Genomic DNA, 26825 nt, shown 5'->3' on the forward strand with positions numbered 1-26825 from the left:
ACTTAAACAGTTAGCGGGAGAGTTCTGATTGAGTACATGCAAGGCAGGGGAAGGAGTGAAATACATAAAGCTTAAGAATGTGAAAGTTTTATTTATAATGGCAAGGAGATTCCAGAGGGCACAGGGGAAACAGATGGAAAGGAGGGATAAAAAGGAGAGTTGCATCATAGAGTGGAAAAATGAAAAGACAAGAAGAGCTGGGATTTGGGCTGTAATCAGAGATGACGGCTCATGAATAGATACTAAGATAGGATATTCTGTAGGTGCCAAACCCCCTGGAGAACAGGAGTGACGTGACCTATGTGGAAGAAGTTAGATTCAGCCTGAATTATGCGTAAATTCAAAAGAAGTTAAGACTAAGTGTGTAGGGAGGCAACTAGGTGTGTTTCCTTCCAGAACCATTTGGCATGTAGAAAACAGGAGTTGTTCTTAATGTATAGAATGATGGGGTGAGGGAGACTGTAGCTCATTTTATGAGGTGGGGCAGAATAAACCTGGGGTATATACAAGAATGAGAGTGTTTTTCAATGAATAGCATGCAAATAAATAAATGGAACAATCTGTTGAGACTAAATTTTTCTCTGCGGGCCATCTGGTTCGTATCAATTAGCACACACTTATTTTATTTGATCCTTAAATAGGCATTCTCTCAAAGAGTTCCTAATGTGACCTTAATGTAAAACTGTTCCATATATACATAAAATAGGTACCCTAAAAGACTTGCAAAAGTGCAAAAAAATAGTATGTCTTAATTGCACATAAAATAACAATTAACTTTATTATACTATATGTATGTGTATATATACATGTACATATGCCCATATATACGTATATGTGTGTGTATATATATATATATACATATATACATATATATATGTGTATATATATATATATATATTCACCTACAGCTATTCATACACATTTATTCTAGTACCTTCCCAGCATTGTACTTGTCATGTGTGAAGTGTTCAACAAATATTTCTTCAACACATTGATGTTATGCTATAATATAAAATATAGCGCCTTAAGAAGAGTTAAATATGATTGCATTACTTAGAGGTTGGCCTTATACATTTTTAATATGAGTTAAGAATGCAGCACATTATTATTTATACAGAATTGAGTTAACTGGATATTTTAATTTGTTGAGAATAACCATTATGTTCTGTAGTTAGATTACCAATCTTCAAAGAATTACACTATAATAAAATATGTTAACACTACAATTTTACTGGACATAAATTATCATTTTCTCTGTGTTTTAGAAAGAACTGCAGAATCATGCAGTTTTCCAGGATAATTATAATGAGCATTAATTAACTTTTATTACTACCATGCATGCTTGAGTTATAAGAGATTGAGGTCAATTTGTACAACATGTTTCACATATCAAGGAAATTCTTCTTCTCCTTATTCTTTTTTAAAAAATTCTGAAATATTCTCATTTATTCAGCTTTCCTTTTATAGGCTAAATGTAAAATATGACCGTTAAATATGTGGATTCTGAATTTTTAGCATTATTACATTGCATTACACACAACCTACTTTTAAATTGTGGACCACCATGTAAATATTCCAAAGACTTCTTTACTCACTAGAAGAATATTTCAATATGCAACTTATAGTTCCTGCCGATGCTCCTATCCTTAAATTATTGTATGTTCTAAATTTATCTCAATGATTATAGATGCAAAAATACCTAAAGGGCAGAAGTAATATGCATCTGTTGTCAAAATGTCACTGTATATTTTAGCCTAACACCCAAAATTCATAAAGAAATTTTGAAAAACTGAAAAATGATTAGAAGTCGTTTTAGTGTAGTAGTGATAGTAATGAGATAAAAAAGAGATGATAATTATAATTTATTGCACACTTACTATGTGCTGGAAACTCTGCTGAGCACTTTACATGTATAATATATTAAATCTTCAAAGTAATGTTGTGAGGTTGTCATTATTACCCATGTAATAATGGGAAAATTGAAGATCACAGATGTAAAATAATTCACCAAGATTTACACTAGTAAGTGGAACTCTAGCCTAGACTATACTTCGGAGTTTTTGCTTATAACCACTGTGAAAGACAGACTTACACGTTGTAATTGGTAATTTTTACATTCTTTTTAGTCCTTCTTTAAAATTAGGGTAACTGAGAAAAAGATTTTTTGACAAAGTTTTCAAGTTTTAAATGACAAACCCCAAACTATAACCCAGGTACTATTATTCCAGCCCAAGTATCTTTCTTCTACCCTCTCCTTCCTCCTTATATGTTTACATACAACACTGGCTTTTGGCTTACTTTAGACCCTTAGATTATTTTTTATTTGATGCACGTCCCACATAATTGCTTAAGGCATTTCACGTTTTTATTCAGACATTTCGATGAATTCTTCTAGAAATTTGAAAGCTTCTAAGATGCCAGTGGACTGATTGGAAACTTGAGTGATTTTTTTTTTTTTTTTAATGAAAGGGCTTTTGAGTATCCAAATGAATGAACCAGAAACATGCAGCTGTGTTCAGAAAGAGGCTTTATAATAGTCCAAGGCAGAATTTATTAGGTATTTCCTCTTAATGAGTTCCATATAATATTCTCTCAGCTAATAAGTTAAAGATCATCTTTATAGCTGACAAGTCTGTAGAATCCAACATAGATTTATAAAAACAAATGCTTATGTTTGTTAGTAAAGCATGCAGATACGTGAACGATGCTGCATTGTGTGCCAAATTCTTGTCCTAAAGAGGAGAGTCCTAAAAGCTAGGTGGCATGAGATTGCAGTCCTCAAAGAGAAGCGGACGGGTGCTTGCTATTGGTAAATGCCATTTTCCCTCGTTACATTTCCAACTCTAGTAAACACTTAAAAGACCATCCCATGGGAATATACAATAAACTGAGCTGAGCTTTTCAAAGCTAAAATTATTTGCCTCTTCATCTTGTTTACCATCTCACAAAATGGGATTTCTGTTATGTGTCAATGATGACATAGGGCAAGATAATGCTAATTGACTAATAAAATCCCCATTTGGTGAGGTAATTGGGAAAGGACCTGTAGTTTGTGATTCTTGCTAAACCACATAGGGCCCTGCCTCCTTTTGGCTGCCTCACTGTGAATGATATTAATTGACCTGCAATTGCCTCAGGCTGCAAATTGGGATTTACTGAAAATTGTTTCAAGTTACAGGATTAAGATCAGATGGGAGTTTTAGTTAAGAAATAAACATTAGGTAAACTGCATTACATCATCAGCTAAGGCAAATTTGCTTTACTGTTCATTATTTCCTCAGCAATATTAATTACAAAATAAAATTCAAATAACACTTGAATATCTTCCATTGAGATATGTGTGCACTTTGAAATTCATTATTTTTCTTTTAGTTAACATCTAGCTTCAAAATCATATGATCTATAGTAAAAAGGCCTTTATTTAGCCATATTAAAGTATTTGTTATTTTTCTTTAAGACAAGTCTTTTTCTCTTAGACAAATGATTGATTTTGTTTGTTTCTTATGCTTTTCAATATGCATTATATTCTGATTTATATTATAGTGATTTGTATATTTAGCATATCGTTTCTTCTCACTCTGTTGACTATTATTTAAGAGTGCCACTCATGTTTTATTCATCTTTACAATTTTTGGTTAACACAAAAACCTTTAACATATGAAATACACAATAAGCATTTACTGATTTATAATTTTTTTTGTTTAGTATTCTACTCTGAGAGGGCTTAGAAGGAACTGTTTTGGATCCACTTGTATAGTAATAGTCTATCAAAAAAGCCTTGGTTAAAGGTTATAAAAATGATTTCAAACTATTTCTCATCTGAAGCTTGCTGCTTTAAAATTTTATTTCCACCTATTTATGTAAACTGAAATTTTCATCATCAATATAAATGATGATAAATTGAGTTGTTTTTAGGGCAACTTAATTTGAAGACTGCATATGTAACGGGAAATATTTTAATTTCATTATTCAATAGCGATAAAAACCATATGACTAAAAAACAGGGAAGGTTGAATGCAAACATATTAGTTAAAATGAATGTTTGAAGACATGATATATAAATTGGCCCACTTAAGAGAAATAATGAAACATAAAATTAACCACTTACCTAAAAGGAAAAGGACAACTCAATGCTCCAGTCACTACTAAACACATTTACATACAGGTCAAAATCAGTTTAGTTGGAGTTTAAGATGTGAACAGAGGTATGTGATAAACAGCTGGAAAGGTAAAGTAAATATTTAGTAAGAAATAATTTTATGTCAATAGAGGATTTTTTACTTGGTTCATTGAGCAATACAAGGTACTAAAGATGTTTGAGCAGAATGCAATGATCACAGATTTATTTGAAAGAAATTAATGTCATAACAATTAAGTAATATATGTGAGACTGGTTGGATTCTGAACAAAATAAAACATAACTGTATATATATATATATATATATATATATATATATATATATATATATATATATATATATATATATAGGCAATTGGCAAATTGGAATAGGTCTCTAGATTATAGTGTTTTACCAATGTTAATTTCTTGATATGGATACCTGGTACGACTGTGGTTATGAAAGAATGTCCTTGTTTAGGAAACATACACTAAAGTGTATAGACATAAGGAGACATCATATTTGCAACTTTATTTTAAAGTTGCAGAAAAAAAATGTCTAATGTACAACACACACAGTAGGTAGGGCAAAATAAAGCAAGAGTGATAAAACATTAACATTTGGAGAATCTGGGTGAAGGGAACAGAGGGATTCTTTGTGATATTTTTGTAACTTTTTAAAACATCTGAAACAATATCAAAAAAGTTTTTAGAAAGAACTATAATATGTCAACAACATAAAATAGGTTAAGAGATGACTAAGCTGTGAAAATGGTGAAAATCTACGTTAGCAGCCTTCTGGAGGGAAATTTGGGAGAACCTATCAGAATTTAAAATGTATACATCTGGCATCTGCCTTATAGAAATTATATACACACACACACACACACACACACACACACAGATAATCATTGCAGTACTCTTTGTATTAGAAGAGGAAAACAATCAAAATTTCTGCTTAATTTCAGGCACATTCATGCTATAGAATAATAGGAGGCAGAAGATAAGATTTATGAACATCCAGTGTGTCCTCAAATAGAAAAGTCTGTGAGACATATTAAATGAGAAATAAATTGCAACACTATACATATGGTAAAAATCCCCTTTACGCTAAATCCCATTATGTTAAATTATCTTCTTTATTTACAAATTAGATAGAGGATATAAATGCCTATAGTAAGGTCCGGTGGATACAAGACAGTGGTGACCTCTGGGAAAAGAGGAGAGAAGGCTATGACAGTAACTTTTAAGTGGTTACTCTAAATACATGTTTTTTGTTGTTGTTGTTGTTTGTTTTGTTTTTGTTTTTTTAATAAAACAACAAGGTAGTCATGTATCACTTGGACAATTAGAAAATGAAAATCACAATGTCAGTTCAAAAATAAATTGAATTATAGTGGAGTGAGTGTGTGACTGCTGAAGTAGTCTGATTAAGAATGGGAAACTGAACTAGGGTGGTGTCAGCAGAAATAGAGAGGAGGTGGGAGGTGTAAGAGGGAGAATTCATAGTCCTTGGTACTCGGAAGGATTGACAATGTAAAAAAGGAAGGGAGATTTAATACGGGTGACTGGAATAGTGATGGCTTTCACATAAATAGAAAACACAAGAACCTACTGATTTATGAGAAGATAATTTTTATTTTGGAGACACTGAATTTGACATACTGATATCCAGGTAGATATATTGCAAGACTCTCAAAAAGACAATGTTTAAAGTACACAGATCAGAACTACCCTGGGACTAAGTGACTAAATCCTGGAGATAACAATTACACGGCAACAGTTAGTGGACACTGATTGTACTTCTTTGTTATGTTCATTGTCTAATGTTCCATTTGTAGTTATATATACACATTTAATCATGGGGCAGCTATTTATATATATTTCAGTATTAAAATTGATCTTAAGAGGCTACAGTATTATATTACAGAAAAGAATTCATTCATGTTATTTTCAAGAAATAAATTCTTATAGAATGAGACCTGTCTTCCATTTCGTACAGTTCCCACTGAAAACCATCTAAATCAAACTCCCTAATATGAATAAAATTTGCAGGTATTAAGAAGATTATAAGCAAATATAATTATTCTAAGTATATTTTTAAAAATGGTTTAAGTTCTATTCCAGACGTTTTTTTCCTGACCACAGTTCCATTAAGATGTTATTGCCCAGGTCCTAGCAGGGTCTGGAAGTCCATCAGTAGGGTTACTTGTAGCATTTTAAAACTACTCAGATGGCGAAACTTTTATAACTACCGGGTGATGAACGACTACGGAGGATTAGATTGCATCTCATTAAAAAAAAAATTAGTAATCAGTGAGAATCTTTTAAAAATTAAAGTCTTCAATAAAATAGCCTTGAATCACATGTAGCAATTTGCATAAACAATATTTAAGCACATTTTATCACTGAATTGATCATACAAATGCTGAGGTGCAACAAAACTCTCTACATAATATAAATATATTTATTTGGTCTTATGTTTATGTAATGTGAATTACTGAAAGTTCTAATTTCAGCTATGGAAAAACAAAAAAGTTATATTGACTGTGATATTACTAGGAATAAGAAGAGTTTTATAGACCACAAAGTGCTGACATTTAGGTTGGAACAAGATCAAATCTAGTCTAAACTTTTAGCAAGAAAGAAAATACATAAAGATAGTATTTACTTAATCTTTACATGTTTCGTAACAAATCCAAAAATACTCAAAAAATACAGAAAAACGAAATGAATTCAGAAAAAAATTAATTTTACTTAAAATATGTAAGCATTTTAATAAAATTAAGAAGTTAGAATACTCAAATAATCATGTTCTTTTTCATTTCCCCCAACTCAAATTACTTCTAGTAATAGGTTATTTTCCTCTGGGTTTATTAAAAATGATGTGAAATCACATATCCATGACTATATTCCAATTTAAAATATATATCTCTTTTTAAGGCACAATGATTTTGTATACTCTGTATCAATAAAATGAAATCCATGAAAATATATTTAGGATTTAAGGTGGGTTAAATAGAATTTCTTTTATCAGAAATATTTGATCAATGTATCTATCCTTTATTTTTATTTTATCAGAAGCCAGAATTGAGTATGAATTTACATAAACAGATTTCCTTTTTTTTTTCAAAAATGCTTACTGTGTTTTATTATCTGGCATTTTGACAACACAGACACACTTTAAAATGAGCTAATTTTACAAATTAGTAACTTTTTGGACCTTATTTCTCCACAGAGCCCACATAATGATAGCTGATATATTTCTACTTACAAAGTTTAAACAATATGTAATATAATTTTGCTTAATCTGTGATAATGCCATCTGAAATTATACAAGAATAAGATGGCGCTCTCTCTGAAAGTTACAAGGAAGAAAATTTGCAATACTACATACATTAAAATGGTGATCATAACAGGAGTCAGCGTGCGCATTGTTTTATTACCAGAATTATCAGAAGTATTTGTCATTTACACTAATTGAGGAGAATTTTTGGATTTGATTTTATGTAGTATGCTTATTCTTCATTTATTCCTAAAGCAGTGTTTGCTATACATATATACATCATTATTAGAGCACAGATATAACAAGACCATGCTGCCATTCAAAATTAAAGTGCCACATTTTTCTTACAATCCAATGGCATCCAAAAAGCAATATATTGCTATGAAAATGCAAACTTTTTCACAGATTGGCATTTATGAGTGAGGTTAGTCACAATGAAGTGGTATTTTATTTTATACAAATGGAAAAGGTTTATCATAAATATACAGACCAATATATAACATTGAAGAACAAGAAGCAGAAAGGAAACAATGCTCTTGCATAAAGATCAATTCTCTTTGCTGCTGTTGGAATAACAGGTTTAGCAGGAGGCGGCTTCTTGTTGTTCTTTGCCTGAGATTTCCCAAGTCCATTGTTGACTTCAATAGGTTTGCCATAGCAGTCATAATTGGATAATTCAAAATCTCTTGGTAAGCTTCCAACAATGCTGAAGTCATTAGATCTCAGGTCAGACTTAGAAGTGCAAACTTTTTTGCATCTGGTCTCACCAACCTGAGAATAAAAGTTAACACACAGTGTATTTAGAATTTTCTATTTATAAAACACATCTCTCCAAAAGGGTATTTTAAAAATCTGGTATCATAGTCAACTGATTCAACCATCAGATTGCCTGAACATTTAACTCTAAAATGTTGCCTATAGTGCAAGGCTTATGTCATGAAATGAACTTTTGATAGGTTATTTTATATTAAGGGATCAAAGCATAAATAAACATTTATCTTATGTTCTCCCAGGCTTGTGAGTCCTCAACTGAAAGACCGATAAATAGAAGTCCAATATTTAACCATAACACACACCATATTACTACAATATATGGATTACAGAAATCTTCCAGTACTTCTAACATTTGACTTCACTGTGGACCTTATTTTCAAATAGGGTGGTTTATAAATGACTAAGGTATTTATCATTCCAGTGAGATAGATTGTGTCTCTAAACCACACTCATTAATAAGAATTAAAAGATGGTCACAATTATCATGAACGAGATTTACTAGTAGTGAAAGGCATTCCTAACTTGTTGGCTGAAGTTGAATTAGCCAACCACGCTCAGAGAAGCTAAAGAAACTGTGTATATTTCAGCCAGATCACATGCTACGCATATTATTCCACTGATAATCTCTGAGTTATTAAATATAATTAATTCTGAAACATACAAAATCATTATTTCACACTGAACTCTCTCTAGCAATCTGAAACGCTCTTGGAAAAAATAGAGGTGTAGGCTAATCCCAATGGTTTACGATAGGCTGATATGAAAGGCTACAGAAGAGTGAGTTCTTTACTGCTTCCTTATCCGCTGTCTTACCTCTGAGTTCTGTCATTCATCTTTCGAATATGCACAATTGACATTTACTGTTTTTATGGAAAAAGGGAAATATGTAATTATATACTGTTAATAGACTATAGCTACTCTATTTTTGCCTCATTAGTATAGTACACTGACTATGATTCTATTTGCATGGACTAGAATACCGTTCGATAAAATTTATGCTAAATGTAAGAAGTAAAACAAATTATTCCCAGAAATCCTTCACACATGTGACTTTGGGATATCATTCATAGATAGATAGATAGATAGATAGATAGATAGATAGATAGATAGATAGATGATAGATAGATAGATAGATAGATAGATAGATAGATAGATATAAATGATAGATACATAGTTATTTCTGGACCTTCCATTTAAGTTCCTCATTTTCAAATTTTAAAACGCCATTTTCAGCAGGCAGTCTACTATCTAAGCTCCATCACCATGCACACACACACACACACACACACACACACACACACAGATTCACACATTCATACTCAACACACCTTCCTTTTCAGTGTTTCAGACAGAAAATAACGTTTAAAGATCTAGTTTTCAAAGAAAAAAAAAAAGATCTAGTTTTCAAAGAAAAAAAAAAGATCTAGTTTTCCAGGGTTGTTTGAAGAATATGTAAGGCTCAGCATGCATCAGTGGAGTTTTGTAAAGAGTACATCACTACCTTGATTGGAATACAAGTTGAGAACAGGCTCTATATAGCAAACTTTGCATTATTCTCAGAATATCAGAGCAATCTTCAAAAAGTGGGACACAGGAGGTATGCCAACTTTTTCTCCCTTTAGAATTCTCCACTCCCAAAGCTTTAGATGCACTAACTTTGCTTTACAATCCACTTATCAAAACAAAGGAGTACTCTGCAACTGTCAATAGACTTAAAAAGCATGACCTTTTATCAGGTATTTTTACTTTTTCACAAAGAAGGCCAAATGTATTTACTGTAAAAATGCATTTACTATAAATCACATTTTATATGTAGCTTTAGGTGTTGTTTTAGTATCTGTAAAATAACCAAACAAAAAGCCAAATTTACATGATATTATAACTTAAGTCACATAAATACTTCACATTTTCTAATGTTTTATTTACATAGACATATTCTTAGATTCTGCCAGCAATGATGTTAGAATTTAATCTATCTAGTTTATTCAAATGTAGACATGGAATGTTATGTTTATTCAGAGAGATTATTTAAATATAATAAACATGTCAGTAAGAGAAGAATATTTCTTCAATGTTAAAATAACATGGAAAAGCACACCAAAAAGCTTCGCTTTGGTTATATTAAACTATAACCTTTTTTTTTTGTTAAATTAAAACCTTGTCCAGAGATGCATTTGAAGATTCTTATATTTGAAGTCAGCAGAGGTGTGTGTGTTTGTGTGTGTGTGTGTTGGTGGAGAACATTTCTACAGAAGTAATTTTTAATGATGTGACACAAATGAATAAGATGCAAGATTAAGTTCCTTATTGAGAAGTCCTCAGGTTCCTTAAATGGCTCAGGGTTTATTAACTAATTGGCTAGTCTCATCTTGCCCCAGTCACCAGAAATTTTACACAAACTTTCTTTTTTAGTTACTCTCTATACATAAGTATCATAACCTATATGTACAGGAAAGTACAAAAGTTTACAATATAAATACTATTTTAAACAATTGTAATATCACATAAAGAGAGATTAAATTAACTGCTTATAAATAAAATAGTAACCCTATCTAACATGTTCTTTAAAATTATCTTGGTTATATTAATCTCTAATTTATAACTTATTCTTTTTTCCTCATATGAATATGTGTCTCACTTTCATATAAACTTGTCACTTCTGAAAATTACTGGTAGCATCAATGAGATAGTGTGATAATGAAACTGTCAAGAAAATAAAAGATGCGGATAAAAATTTCCTATGGCGTCAAATTTTAGCCTCCAAATTTTAGCCTTTCCTTCTGGTTCTTTTCAGTTTGTGTCTGCACACATTTAAAAACAAATCACCTTAAGCAATATTTCTTGACCAGAAGACTTAGACATGATTTCATGGTGATAATAGTATCTTCTACAGATGATAAAAATGTTTGGAAAGGAATAAACTGTGTATATTGTACCAAATTTAAATCAATCCTCGATTTAAAAAAAAAACACATATCATTACCATAAAGAAACAACTATCTCATTCCTGTGTGAACAGCACAGTTTATTTATTAATTTAATAAAATCCACAGGCATGGATAGTATTTTGTCTTTTATTCACACCTTTATTGTAAATAGCACATGGCACATACTATGTCTTGGGAATAGGATGATATTAACAACAGTAGGTTCTCAACTGTATTTATTGAATAGAAAAGAAGTAAATGAGCAAATAAACAAATTAGTAACCTAAATATTGGAATGGCTGAGGAAGAACCAAACTTGGGGGCGTGGGGGAGAAACCTAGGCAAGTATAAATATATAATGGCATATTTTTGTATATAGGCAAAATTATAAAAACATCTTCCTAAAAGTTAGATTAAATTATCATTGATCTTTCTTACTTTTTTTAAAATCATACCTTTTTTTAACAAGTACATTTTCTAAAAAGCATCAGAAATGTTCTACAATGCAAATTTCATGATTTCCAATAGTTAATATTGTTATTCTGTCTAAAAATAAATGACATATAATGTAATTGAAATTGCTCAGCAAAAGATTGTGTTATGAAAAGCAAAATACACTGGAGCAAATACATTTGAAACTAAAACTATAATTATATTTGTCATAGCAAAACCAGTAAATTAGAAAGGCAAAAAATTTAAATTTCATTTTTTGTTTTCTTTGCGTGTAAGTATGTAACAATCTTATAAATTTATTAAGCTTACACACTTGCTGTAAGTTTGATGTGTATGTTAAAGATAACTTATTTTTGAATTCATATTCCCACTTTAAAACCTGTTTCAGGATACAAATATTACATAGGTACAAGTTTCATTTTGGAAATTGCATTTTGGCCTATAAGATATGAGTGATTACATTTATTTCTGGATATTAAAATTTCTGGTCAACTTTTAAAGTCTCTAAGTATCACCCTATGACTTTTGTAGCAAACTGTCATAGCAGTTTCAGAATCCAGACACGTCTTTCTATTAGCAAATAAAAACATAGAGAATTAAAATAAGGAAGTTCTTAAATATGTGGAATCTTTATTCATCAGGTAATTATTTTAATGCTTGAAAGCTAATTTTAAAATAATGTAATTCAGTTTAATATTCTGGATCTTATTTATCCTTTATAATTATAAATAATCTTGATATGTTCTACAATACTCCAAAAATCTGGTTCTAGTGTGTCTCTTCCCATCAATATCCCACTTTACGGAATATATTAAGTATCCCAGATCCTGTGCACATTGGTGTTCTCTGTTACTAGAGAATTTCTGCAGTTATTGAGGCCCCATAACACACCAGATAATGGAGCTGACAGTGGCATCCCTGGAAAGCAAGCACCTGCTCTATAGAACATTTTTGCTTTCTGTCTCCAGACCTCTTAACCAGGGTCCAAGTTAGAGGGTGGGAGCATTAGTAGGTTGGAAACATGAAGAACTGGTAAAGGTGGGAGATATAAACAGAGGGGTTAGATATGTCAAAGACTACAGTTTCGTGGTTACCAGAGTGTAAGGGGATGGTGGTAGAAGAGGATAAAAGGGAGTCAAATATATTTCGATGGAAGGATAATTAACTTTGGGTGGTGAACACACAATGCAATATACAAATGATGTACTCTAGAAATGTACATTTGAAACCTATGTAGTTTTACTATACAATGTCATCACAATAAATTTAATAAAAACAAGACATGACTTCTTTAAGGTCATGATAGCTCTGCACTCATGAAAATTTTATACTTACTCTTCATGAAGAGGATTAGGATATGAAAGAGTGTAAAGTCTATGGAACCTTATGCAACGTAGCAACTAATCACATGTAGAAGTCTTGGCTGTAGGCTCAGGAAATGAGTTTAATGACTTAACAACAACAAAAGAGCTACAGACAACACCACATGAGAACAGTTCACTAGCTTTCATATCTAAAGATACTTATGTTACATACTTGTGTAACATTCCAGCTAAAGCGAGTGATGATGGTTAGCAAACTGATGTAGTGTGGGGCCAGAATATACAGAACAGACAAAAAGTTCAAGATTCTAGGATGGTATGGACCTATAACCATATTCTCTTGTGGAATTTCCCATGCTAAGCTCAGTGGAAATGGTCTCCCAATATACCGACCAGAAGGCATCCATCAGGGTCACTTTGAGGTACGTGGACAGCTATGCCTAATCCAGGAAGCAGCCTTTTGCTCTAGGATTTATCAGTACCCGAATCTAGAAACATTGCCCACTATTCTTAGACCTATGATTGAGTACAAAACAATGTGAAGGGGTTAAATCTGTCCAGTTCCTCTCCAGCTACTCACCGCTGGGCTGGACAGATCCTAAACTACGGACATAGTTTCCCTATAGGCCAGACATCCAATAAGTAAGTAGCCTGCCTGCCATGTTCTATGTGAAGCTCTCTAACTTGATGGGGAATGGGTTGAGAATTTAATCAAAAGCATGACTCCTCTAAGCCTTCAGTACTGGTAAGAGGCCACTGCTTCCCCCAACAGGCCTCTGGCCTTTCACTAAAGCGTATCAAATGACAAACAATACAGAGGCCATTAGTTCTGACAAGACTGCCATATTGGATAGTAACCATCAAATCAGAGGGGTATCATTGAACGCAGTGGAAAGTCTTCAAGAAATTTGATAAGACTTTTTTTCTTAATTATATGTGACCTAAGAGTTTTCCACAAAGTATGTTGTGCTTAGTCCCTGTTCGTCTATGAAAAGAAGGAAAAAAAAAAGAATGAATACCAAGTCTATCAAACATTTACACCCACAGAAAAGTATCTCACTCCTGACACTGCAGGGAGCCATGATGGGGAAAGTCACTTTGTGGGATAATTTCATTCTTACCTGCAAAGTGCTAATGTGAACCGGAGTCCCTGTACCATTGACAGTATTCTTTTTAGCCGCATTTCCACCTTTCCCATCTGCTTGTTCAGCTTTGGCAATTCTGGCTTTTTCTGCTTCAACTCGCTTGGGGTTATTCAGCATCACCTGGACTACAGCGTACTCCACCAAGGATGCAAACCCAAAGAGCAGACAAGCAATGAGCCATACGTCAAGAGCCTTCACGTAGGATACTTTGGGCAGCTCAGCAGCAAGCGTTGTGCACTCAGAGGCCAAGCTGAGTACTGAAAAGATACCTATGGAAACAAAAGTAGGAATTAAACTTGCTATGTTCCCCTGTGAAAAGTCCTGCACACATTACTCTGACTAAATCCCTCTTAAGTAACTTCCAATTGCTTCTTTCCTGATTTCCTACTCTTTAAAATCCATATTTCATCTAATTCATCCTGAGCAATTCATTAGGAGCATTTGAAACTCAAAGAGGAGAAGGAATAACATATACATACTTTTCATGGAAGCATTATTGCATGTGGTTGGGGATGTTTATAAATACTCAACATTTAAAACAAAGACATAAAATTTAAACCACGGTATAAAAACACAATTTGGATCTGGTTTAAATATGAAAGCTATCTAAAACTATTCTATACTATCTCTGAGGAAGACACAAAGCTTATTTCATTTTTCAGCATTGTTTTAGACAGTTATAGAGCTGAATTTTATCCCAGGGAAAACTAAATCAAAACAAGAATAGAATGTATAAAGCAATTTTTTGATAAGGGTCATGATTTTTAAAAATATAATAGAAAAGGAGAGAACATTCCTGGATATTTCAGGGAAAATGAATGATTCCAGCTTTTCAAAGGAAGAATAAAATTCTGCTATATGTAATATTAACAGCATATGGAAAGCAACTCGAAAGTACCTTTGGAAGACTGACTTTTCAATTTATATCACTGCATGCAAGCTATTTATAATAAACAAAAAAACAACTATTGACTATTTTGGGAAAATGCATAATATTTTTGACAAGTCTAAAAATTTACATCTAGTTTTGGGGCTTTCATTCCCGAAACATTATACAATATATTAATTCTCATCCCCTAAAATAATCTGTTACTTGTCATACAGAGACATGGCTCTTACAATGAAATTTTCCACATTTTTAGTTATTAAGATATAGATTTAGTCTTTGTGATTTTTATTAGATGTAAACCACCAAATTTATTATTCAGATAAAGTTGTCATTATAATTGCTTTTTTCCTGGTTTCCTACTCTTTAAAATCCGTATTTCATTAATCCGTCCAGTAAGTCAGGAGGGAGATTTTCACAAGGCCTTTCTGATAGAAGAAAAAATAAAATGCTACAACTAATCAGTCAACCATAAGTCAGATATATCACATCCTTATCTATATAAGTTCCAGGTGATATTCAGAAAACACACACACACACACACACACAGTATTGAAAAATTTTAAAACACTCCAAACAATCCAAATTTGTTTTTACAATGTCCTTATTTTGAAGTTTATTCACTTTACCCATAAATAGGGCTCTTGATTTTTTTCCCGAAGCACAGACTTTTCAACCCATATACAGACACAGTTTTCAAGTCTGGCTAATGGTGGTTCTATGTCACAGAACACGAAAAATAACAAATTGTAGACTATGGCTATCCAGGCCTCACTCTCTCTAGCCACTGCTGATTATATAGCACAGAATAACTGATATTTAGGAAATGATGCTAAGTTATTTTTAAGATAAATTAGATTTCATGTTCCTTTATTAAGAGTATGAAAGAGTATATAATATTACATAGAAAGATTTCTATAGAAATCGTTAATTGTTTTTAAGTTTGGCATTATTGGGGATTTTAGACTAGTTATCTGGGAATATCACTTACTAAAAATATTTTAGGAGAATTAAAGTAGGATAAATTGATTTTGAAATACCACAAGAACACGAAAAGATAAACTTAGTGTAATTATAGAGTGTGTAAACATGGAGAAAATGTAGTTAAATGTCAAGGTTTGAAGGAAGTCTTAAAAATAAATAAATAAAAGGTGCCATCAATTCTCAAGCTCATTGTTTCAAAATAGTTGCTTCTATCGTTAGTTTTACAAAGACGTAAGACAGAGAAGCATGGAACACTTTACCCAGGGGCACTCTGGCAGCACTCGCATCCGGGTTGATCCAGAAGGAAAGCCAGGAGAGAACCACAATCAGCAGGGTCGGGGCATAGACACCCATCATATAAAACCCAACCTGTCTCCTTAGTGTGAAGATGACTTCCACACACGTGTAGTACCCTTTCAGAAACAAACACATTAAAAGTATGAGGTTCTCGCTCACATACAATTGCAAAAATCAGTACTGTACCTATAAGTTATGTCACTTCTATTTGAGGCAATTTCACAAAGTAAACTGCACACACCCACAAAAAGTTTTCTTTGTTTTTTTTTTCCTGTGCGTATGAGTATACATAATTGATGTGATCCAAAAGGATGATGTTATGGGACCGGTTTCATCTGACCTTTTGCAACTTCATTATGACATTGAGAAATAGATACCACATGCAGCTCCACTGGGTCACTGTCTCGGCTTTGAAGCCTTTGTTCAGAGAATTTGTGATGTACTTAAAGTTTTCATTACCCACGGGCACTCTCAGAGCAGATGATGTAAAGGAGTCATACAGGGAGCCGTAAATCAAAGTAGAACAAGTCTAAAGGGAAACACTCTGAGACGACCCATTGTCAGTATAATTTTTCAGCCATGTGTACCGCTTCTTATCTGGAATGGATGGCAGTCTACAACAACTCATATGCATATTTCAGCCTTAATATTTAAGAAAATATTGGAAGTGAACATTAGCAAGGATAAGTGTTTTCAGTCTGTATAGAGAAAACATTATGAAGTGCAAGCGTTTGACATTCCTCTCAAGTCTCTCTCTCTTCTCCCACCCCAGGTCCTAAACATACTCTAACTGAGGTGAAAGGGCTTCATTTTCAGAAGCTGAAACACATGCAGACATCGCTTTACAACATAGTTCTAGAGCTGCCATGACATCAACTAGTCCCCAAAATTAATCACATATTATAAGCAGCCTCATACTAGCCTTTGCTGAGTTGAGAAAGTAAGTGACACACATATTCTCCTAGCACTGGAATATTTCCAGATGTTTTAGTTTAATTTTTATATGTTTTAGTCCTTTCCATTAGCAATTTAAATACAATGTTTAATGCTTAAAGCACTTAACTTCAATAAAAATGTCATTTACCATTCAATGTAAGGTTATGTACAAACACCAAGAAGTTAAAATATCTTCCATTGTGTTCAGTTTAAACTGTACATAATTATTTATAAATGTTGAAACAAATAAATGAATGGAAAATAAATAAACCAATTATAGGGAAAGGACAATATTTTTACTGTTTTATATTTTAACAGCAATATTTATCTATTTTTCCTTATAGGGAAGAATATATATACTTCTGATGCTAGAGCAATCTTTATATTTATTCATTAATGGTTACCTACAGCAGGTATTACACAAATTGGGGTCTTGACAAATGTTAAACGAAAGGTTTCATATCTTGTCAAATTAACACGTTAGAAATCTATCCTTTTTATAATGTGAATTATAATCATTGCTATTTCTGAGAGATTAAAAATATATTAGGGCTAACATGTAAGAAAAATTAGTTGATTTGAACTGAAGTAAATTCTAATTATGCCAGATATTTCCTTTCCATATTATCTCAAAAAACAAGAAATGCAGGGTGCTCGTCTTTTTAAAAAAAATTTAATTTCCTTGAAACTAGACAATTCATTTAAATTGTGCACAGGTTTTAAAAAGATACAAAGGCAAAACAATGAAAAACTGTTCCCCCCTTTTCTGTTCTCCATGCTCATCTTAATTTCCTGCCTGGACAAACAAGAACATATGTTTCTAAGTAACAATCATGTGCAAAATTTCCAAACTAGAATCTTTCATAAATCCAATTTGCTGCAATTAAGAGTTTCACAGAAGTGGTTCTGAAGTACCTGACTTTGTAATGGCATTACTTACAGAAGTTGATTTTGTATTCATCTAGTGCATATGAAATAGAGATTGACACACGTGAGTTTATTATGTATTTTTAGGTAGCCTGAGTGGTCATAAGTATTATAAAAATTTGCTACAGAGTTGTTCACTTTAAAATGAATCTTTACATTCCATCTCATCATGTTTAAATGACAGGCTAAATAACATGAGTCCTATATTCTGAAGCAAGTTGCCCCACGTCCCTTTATGAAGGCACCCACTAGGGGAGCCTCCAATGATTGGATGCACTGAGCAGTAAAATACATGCTTGGATATTATCGTGATTTGCTTCATAAACTTTTATGAGAAACATTTCTTGATCTTTTTTGATCTTTTCCTGGCACTGTTACATTTATGAGAGGCAGGTGGGCAGCTAATTGATATAAATGTTCATTGGCAAATTCAATTTAGTTTCTATGTCTTGTGGGGTTTCATTTCATTATTATTCACTCAGACTTCCAATTTAAGTTTTTTGTATACTTGTTTTTCCATGTATTTCTCCACCTTTGCGATGTCTACAATTATAAAAACATAATTTTTAAGAAAGTTAAAACCAAATCATTATTTGACTATTTCTGTACATATTAAAGAAAAGAATATTGTCCATCATTGTATATATGTTGCTCTCTTATATGTTTCACTGTCCTACATTATGCATTCCATATATTTTGAATGTTCTATTTTTCTAAACACATTTCTAAATGTTATCCAAAGATTAAAATGTTTTACTTATATTCATATGATGATTCATGTAAATGCTGATAAACCATGTTTACTGAAACATAGTAAGTGCCAGTTATTTTTATGTTAGCCACAAATTTTTTTATTTTATTTTCTTTCTTTTTTTAATGAAAGTTTATTGGGGTGACAATTCTTAGTAAAGTTATATAGATTTCAGGTGTACAATTTTTTGTTATTTTCTGTAGCTAATGAGATCTCAGTGACTTACTTACAAGAACTCAAAAAATAGTACAAAATCCTTTACTTATCATAAATTTTGAGTAATTCCCCAAATACTCTCTACCACAGCACGCCTTCTCATTTCCTTCTTAGCACTAAGATGCATCATACTTACTTCATTTACTTGTTTATCACATTAGAGTATGGATCTACAAATGAGCACAGATCTGTCTTTTAGTCACTGTTGAGTCTCCAACTAGAGACTGAAACGTAGAACTTAAAGGTGAAAAAAATAATACCCCCAAGGTTTTCAATGTTATTACATAATTTTATGCTGTTACTTAAAATTGCTATTTTCATTTTCATCTCTAGATGAATTTTAAAACTTCAGTCGGGTCTATTTCAAAATTTTCAAAATAATATAGAGACTTTATTTTGAAATGTTCAGCATATAATCTGGATTTAACTATTTTCAAAGTATAATAGGACTGATTCCACGGGTCATGTAGCAATGTCAGACTCTATTCCAGTGCATCACTTTGTAACAGAAGACCTCGGGCAAGTGTCTTTGCTTTATTCTCCTAATGTTTAAAACAGGGTTAATAAAAATACTGAACTCATAGGATTGTGTTAAGAAGTTACTGAATTCCTGCAAAGCGCTTAAAACAATGCCTAACATAGAGCAAGAACTCAAACGGCCATCTACTAAATAGGTGTTCCTACATAATAATCCTAAATGACTCTTCTTGGCTTTCAAACTTATGTTTTTTCATTACTGAGTTATAAAAGTCCCTAAAATTGTATCTGTCTCCTTAATTTGAATGAGGAGTATGGGGAGGAGCAGGAATACTATGCCTAGTGCTATGGCTGACTCGGATTAGACTGGTGACATTCCATAAGTCATTCAGTCACCCTGCACCTCATTTATTTTATGTCAGTACTAATAGGATCACTTCCATATTTAACAATCTATGTATCTATGATTTCTTCATTGAGTAGCTTCATGGTTAGTTCTTTTTGTTGTTGTTTTTAAGAGTTCAGCTTTTCCTTTAAAAAAACTTGATAATTTTTTCTATTATTATTGAAGTACAGTTGACATACAATATTGTATTAGTTTCAGGTGTACAACATAATACTTCAACATTCATATACCTTACAAAGTGATCACCATATTAAGTCTAGTAACCATCTGTCACTATACAAAGTTATTATGATATTGACTGTATTCCCTACATTATACATTACATCCTTGTGACCTATTGAATTTATTACTAGGAGATTGTACTTCTTATTCCCCTTTACCTTTTTCACTCATCCTGCCACCTCTCTGTCCTCTGGCAGTATTATAATAAATGTAACACTAGGCAACTTGGAGATAAAGTTAGTTTAAGCATCTATGTTGTTGACTTTCAAATAAATTAACAGGTTAAGTAACATTTATATGTAAGTAGATTATATAACACTGATATGTAAACAGTCCCTAAGGACTATCTGTTAATTTATTTGAAGACTAACAACAGATGCTTAAACTAACTTTATCTCCAAGTTGCCTAGTGCTGCATTTATTGTAACACTCTAAAGGTGCAAATACTCACTCTACCTTTTATTTTAATGTCTATAGAAATGTTTTAAATTATATTTTGTCCTTGATGATGTCATGATGGCAGCATTTTAGATCAAACATCTGCTCTCTAAATTCTACATATTACAACATATATTTTTATTTTTGCAAAGTCAACATAAATGTTGCAATAAACATGAACTTTGTATCTATTCCTGATTATCTTTGTTTTGATTTACTCCCTGATACATAATTAGAATTGCGCAGTATTTATATGTTGAACTGATTTTTAGTATCAATGTGATGATTAAAATTCAATCACCTTTTTTGTTTATATTGCTAAGTGAAATAACACTATATTTAATATATAAAACTCAATAACCTACAACTATCAGTAGAGACTCAAAGGTTGAATGCTAACCCTATTATAAATGTATTGAGTAGTGACTACTGTATTTTCATTTCTGCAAAGACTTGATGTAATTTAATGAATGAAATTAATTGATCGTGCTTTTCATAATTGACTGTTCCATAACCTAGGCTAAGCATATTTTACAAGAATACTTACTGATGTCCAATTATTTCACACACTTATTGATTGATGCTTTTTAAAATTAAGAATATGGGTCAACCACTATCTAAAAACTTCCCAGAAGATAATAGAGAAGTATATATGGATTACATTGTTCATATGCATAATATTTGGCCCCATTTGAATCTTGCTAAAAGTAGAATTCCTTGCCAACATCTAAGAAAACCACTGGCTGGCAAAGTTCATACTACTAAAATAAAAAATTAAAAACCTCTTCCCACCCAGAATTACATAAAGCAAAACAAAATTCTCTAGTAATAAAAATTTTAAAAAAACTTTGGTGAATGTATTTTTATGAAAGATTTAAATATATGAATGTAAATATAAACTACTTATAAATACTGAACTTATTGTTAACCAGTTTTCTGCTATTCTGCTCTTAGTATTTATTATTAATATTAAAATAAATCTTTGGAATAAGCCTTAGCTTTGTTTAATTTAAAGAACATTACTTACCAGTGCCTTTATAGTACTTTGTACAGTTACCATATTCAATATCCTCCTTTTTAATGTCAAATTGAGGCAAGGCAATTTTTTCTAACTGAACAGGATCCCCTGACTGCCAGATAAATCGTAAATCATCAGTGGTATAACCAACTATAAACAAAAATAAATAAAAATATTAGTTTGACATATAATTAGTAATTCTTAATATTCTAATAATCCAAATATTAAACATCAAAATGGTAAAAAAAAAAAATGGGGACTTCTTATATGAGTTTTTTGTTAAAAATGTGAAGAGGTGAAATCTATGGTCACTGATGAAAATGTTAAAAAAGTTACAAATAGTCAGCTTAGAAAAAGAACAATTTAAAATTATCAGCATATTCCAAGTAGTAAAAATCCTAGAGGGTCATATACAGTAAGTAGTGCATTACTCTATGTCACAATTATGAAATGTCATCAATAAAAAACATAATAAATAAGTAACACTAGCTTTCTGAATGTATACGTTTACAATCATGCAGTATGCTACCTGGAAATTTTTTAAGACATATAAGCACCAAAACGTTTTTTTTGTTGTTGTTTTGTTTTGTTTTGTTTTGTTTTGTTTTGTTTTTAATGAAGTAACTACAAACTTCCCTAGGGGAGTTGCATTGCCACAGGAGAGAGCAATAAAACAATCCCTCAAATGAACATCACTATAGCATTCGGAAGCACACATTTTGGGCTTAGGTAATGTGGCTACGATTCAAGGATCATATGGGATTTTACAGCACATAGTAACCTATAGTTCAACTCTAAAGTGCATATAGTATTTGTTAAAGCAATACTTTAGTTCTTCTGGTAATAGAATTGAATATAAATAACACAGTTGGGATTTTTATACAAATGCACATTGACACACAGGCACACATATATACAACACACACATCAACATAGACATCCATACCCTTACACCTGGAAAATCTCATAGTTAGAATGTATTGGGTTGTTCCAATTTGTGATCTAGATTAGGTAATGTTTTTCAAAAACAGCAAACAATCACTGAAGAACTTTATAGCATATCAACTAGGAATCACATTGCAAGATATTTTACCAGGTTATTGCTGTTTACTCTAATAAGGTCATGGTATATCGGTATTCAGGCTAAAGATTCCTTACATTAGTATTAATTTTTCAAGTTTGATTTCCTACTTTTATTTTCAAAAGATAAGTATCATAGCAAATTAATTAATATGTTTTGGACATAAATAATCATTTCAATTAATACACCTAGTTTATATTTTATACACTGAAAAAATATTTATATGATTATAGAAACACAGAAAATCCAATTTTTTAAAAAAATATTTTTTTATACATCCATAGAAAGTGAATCCGTGGTAGGATTCAGGGAACACTGTTGAATGTTTTCCAAATTTTCTGCTCTTAAAAACTGTGCTTTTTAACATCAGAAATGTTAGGAGTACATCATTTTCTCCTTTATCTTACCTATGTTACCAATTCAAATGATGATAGCAATTGGAATAAGGTGGAAGGGTACACCTACATCAATTTAACTGAAATCAAACACTAGTACCAAAAGGATTTGTCTTAGTATAAATCAATATAACAAAAGATTAACAATAATTTCCCTACATAAACTATTCTATTATTTGTAGTCAAAAGTATTAGTTTTACCAGTTATCTAAGATATTAGTATTAATAGAACGCATTGCCTAGAAATTTTAAACATTTTTATTCCCATAGTCATCTAGGGTTCATTTACATACAGCTCTCAAGTTGCATCTTGCATCGTTGTGTATCCATAGGAAACAAGGTCAAGTCCAATGGGCATGAAAGAGTAATAGATAACCTGCAAGTAGAAACAGAGGTTTTACAAGTCATGTAATATATTTCTCTGTAATATACTGATTTTAAAAGGAAAACATAAACGTACAAACACTAAAGATAAAAGAGTACCTCATGCTGACAAGGACATCTCCATCCCGAAAAATAAAGAGGAGGATATTTTCCTGTGTTACATCATGAAAATTGGCACTTTTTTCATTTGCAAAAAATAAATCAGGTTTCCACAGACACTTGAACATTGTGGGATCCACTGTCAGTGCATCCGAGCCCCGAAAATCACTAGGGAGCTTCAGCCTGGGATCATTCCATTTTTGTCGCAGGAAGATGTTAACTCTATAGTCCTGTGGGCGGGGGGAGGGGGAGGCGGGGGGGTGGAGATACATGTGCAGGTGTGTGTTTATTGCTGTTTTAAAAAATGCATCCATTGACAGAATAGAAAAGGTTTTAGTTATTAGCAGCAGAAATATGTTTTCTCTTCCAACATTAACCAGGATCAAAATAGCTGTCACTAAGTATAAAGAGCTCCATCAGCAGTATAAAAAGACCATTGTGTCTTTCTAATTATTCTCTACAGACATTTTCCGGAGCACTTGCTGGCTCAAACATCAGAATATAACTTTAGCCACAATTGCTTTACCTTTATACAAACACCAGTTATACTCGTTGGTTTGGTGGTGTTATCATAAAAACATGAGAACTGCTAAACATTACCATTATTCTTCCCAAAAAAGTGGAATACATTTTAGTTAAAAATAGATAAGTCAAGGGAAAATATTTCTACTTGTCTTTTACTAAGTAGCAAACTACAAACATTATATATAATGTAATATACCGAGGGTGCCAAAAAATGTATACAAGTGGACACTTTGGTCAACGTTGCTCAAGCAGTAGTTCACTGTAATCAGAAGTGTCTGGAAGCTGTATTAAAATTGTAATAATAAATACCGATAACAAAAGATGAATACAAGTCACATTTGACTTTTGCAATTACAAGAGGTGCTCAAAATGGTATACATATTTTTTTGTCACCCTCTGTATATTCCTGAGACTATTCTTGACTACGAATACATGTAAATGATTATAAAAAGAATTTGAGATAATCTAATGAGATTTGGATTATGCAAAACAGATGAGAGCATATGCAAAATTCGTAAATGTTATGTTATATTCAAATGTAGTAGAAAAAATGTTTTGAAATCTACTAAATAGCTAGATATTTTACTTCAGTTTTCTTCCTATCTCCAAAACTTTTAATTTTAAAACTGTGTAAAAATTGAATTATATACCAAGACATATAGATTTTAAGGATATGTGAAGCTAGAAACATGTTTTATATTTGCCAGGGAAATGGGGTTCTGTCACAAATTGGGTTGTTAGTATAAACAGTGCAACTCAGTATTGAGGCATGAAGCTCAGGTCTTTAAATTTTATATACCAGAATATGCACACACAAAAAATTCAAGGTATAAATTATATTGGGCTTCATCTTTCTTAATTTCAATCATTCAAAATTCACAAAACACTATCCATAGCCTTTGACATGATTAAAATGAATGAGATCATAAACTTCAAATCAAAATCTAAATAATTAAATAGAAAGAGATGGTAGATCATCTTTTATTAAATAATAAGCCCTAATACGTACCCATGAACTATAAAAACACACACTTTCTATATGTATAAAATATAAAATGAAGCATAAACCATGATCAGTGACTCTAGAAAAGCTTGGGAAATTTAGTTTTTCTCTCATGATTTTCAGACCATCTGTAGTAATGAGAAGGTAAGGCACATAATAAAAATACACATTTACTGAACTACAGACAGTGAAGTAAGATTTAATCTACCTACGTCTTACAGCTGCTCTAAAACTGATGTTCATAAACACTTCAAAATTATATGTAGATGATTTTGGAATGCCAAAGTCAAATAAATTAAGGATTATGTAAACTAACATTGAACATATCTGCACCTCAGAAAAAAGAAAAACAAACAAACAACAACAAAAAACATTTTCCCAATCAAATGAACATGGAATCAAGGAGAGAGTAAGATGAGAACCCTAGAAAAGGAAGATCTGCATTACACACCTATATGAACTTTTGGTCAAAATATATGCATATGCAAATTCATAATTGGACTTAAGTGATTGCTTCATAGCTGTGATTGTGACACCATAAAAATTAACTCAAACATGTCCAAGACAAAGGATTATCTACCTCATGTGGCGAGTCTTCCAGTAGACACAATGGTGCTTCCTGACAAAAAGTTTTATCCATTCCACGGAAACATGCATGGCCTACCACTTGCAAAGGAATACTCATTAGGTCAATCATTTGCTAGTAAAATACCAATTATGCTACCTTAATTAAAGCACATGGTTGACACCTACTTGGCATTAATCTGAGCACTCCAACAGTTGTCAATTTCAAATCATTTGCTAAAAAGCATCCTTGTAATGATCTGCTAAAATTATCTGTATTCTAAAAATATGTACACTAAAATCTATTTTTATCACCTTCTCTAAGTGCTGTGTCTTATTAAGGTAAATTATAAAAATTACATCTTTAAACTGCAATATTTATAATACACATTCACAATATTATGATAAAATACTATGTCCTTAACTTGCTTTCAAGGATCAGTATAAAAAATAACCAGATGGGGTTGACCATGTATCTTCAATAAGCTTGTAATTAAATCCATGGCCCCTTATTTTGGTCAATGACCATGATATGAAAATACTCAAGATGAATTCTTCTTTCTTTCCCTACTTAATTGTTCATTTATTTATGTGTATATTACTGTAATATCATTACATAGGTGTTTACTATGTGCCCGGCATATTTGGTCTTAAGAGCATTACAAAATCACAGTGATTCCTCCTGATTTTCTTACACCTTTCCTATTACTGGAAAGTAAGACTTAAGTATCTCATCATGTTTTACTGTCTGTCTGGCAGCTATGGAACTTAAAGCTAAATCCTATAGCCACCTAAATGAATTCATCTCTCAGATCCTAGTATGACCATTGTTATATGGCTCTTGCACATTTAGTACTATTTCAATTATTTAATTGTACTTTTGTTATTATTTTATACACCTCAAATATTTTCCAGAAATAGGGATAAACGAAAAATAAATAAATGAATAGGTGAGAGACTGTCACATACTTGACAAGAATCAGTATTATTTGGGTACATCTCCCAAACAACTTTGCCATCGTGACTTCTAGACTCAGGATGCTTTATTTTAGCCCAATATTAAGTTTTCTTATTTTAATAGAATGTTAAATATATGTATAGAGATATAAATATTAAGACCTCATTGGTATTCTTTATCTAGATCAAAACAATTGAATTCCCCTTAAAATCTCCACACATCAGCACATTTTTT

General features: G+C 31.8%; 1 protein-coding gene across 2 annotated transcripts in view; it reads right to left on the reverse strand.

Moving 5' to 3' along the window:
- Positions 1-5735: 5735 nt before the first annotated feature.
- GLRB (glycine receptor beta) overlaps positions 5736-26825 on the reverse strand; it is a 56142-nt gene continuing 35052 nt past the window's right edge. Inside the window, exons 5-10 of one of the 2 annotated variants that reach the window (XM_074338396.2) lie at positions 23542-23771; positions 23352-23434; positions 21592-21732; positions 16155-16307; positions 14001-14293; positions 5736-8174 (exon numbers count right to left, since the gene is read on the reverse strand). In XM_074338396.2, coding sequence (XP_074194497.2) covers positions 7878-8174; positions 14001-14293; positions 16155-16307; positions 21592-21732; positions 23352-23434; positions 23542-23771 — 1197 coding nt within the window. In that variant the 3' untranslated portion in view covers positions 5736-7877. The remainder of the gene's footprint in view (positions 8175-14000; positions 14294-16154; positions 16308-21591; positions 21733-23351; positions 23435-23541; positions 23772-26825) is intronic. The other variant, XM_074338397.2, reaches the window with a different exon arrangement.

Source organism: Rhinolophus sinicus, chromosome 15 (genome assembly GCF_057876585.1).
Source record: "Rhinolophus sinicus isolate RSI-liver-muscle chromosome 15, RSI-T2T, whole genome shotgun sequence".
NCBI classification, from domain to species: domain Eukaryota; kingdom Metazoa; phylum Chordata; class Mammalia; order Chiroptera; family Rhinolophidae; genus Rhinolophus; species Rhinolophus sinicus.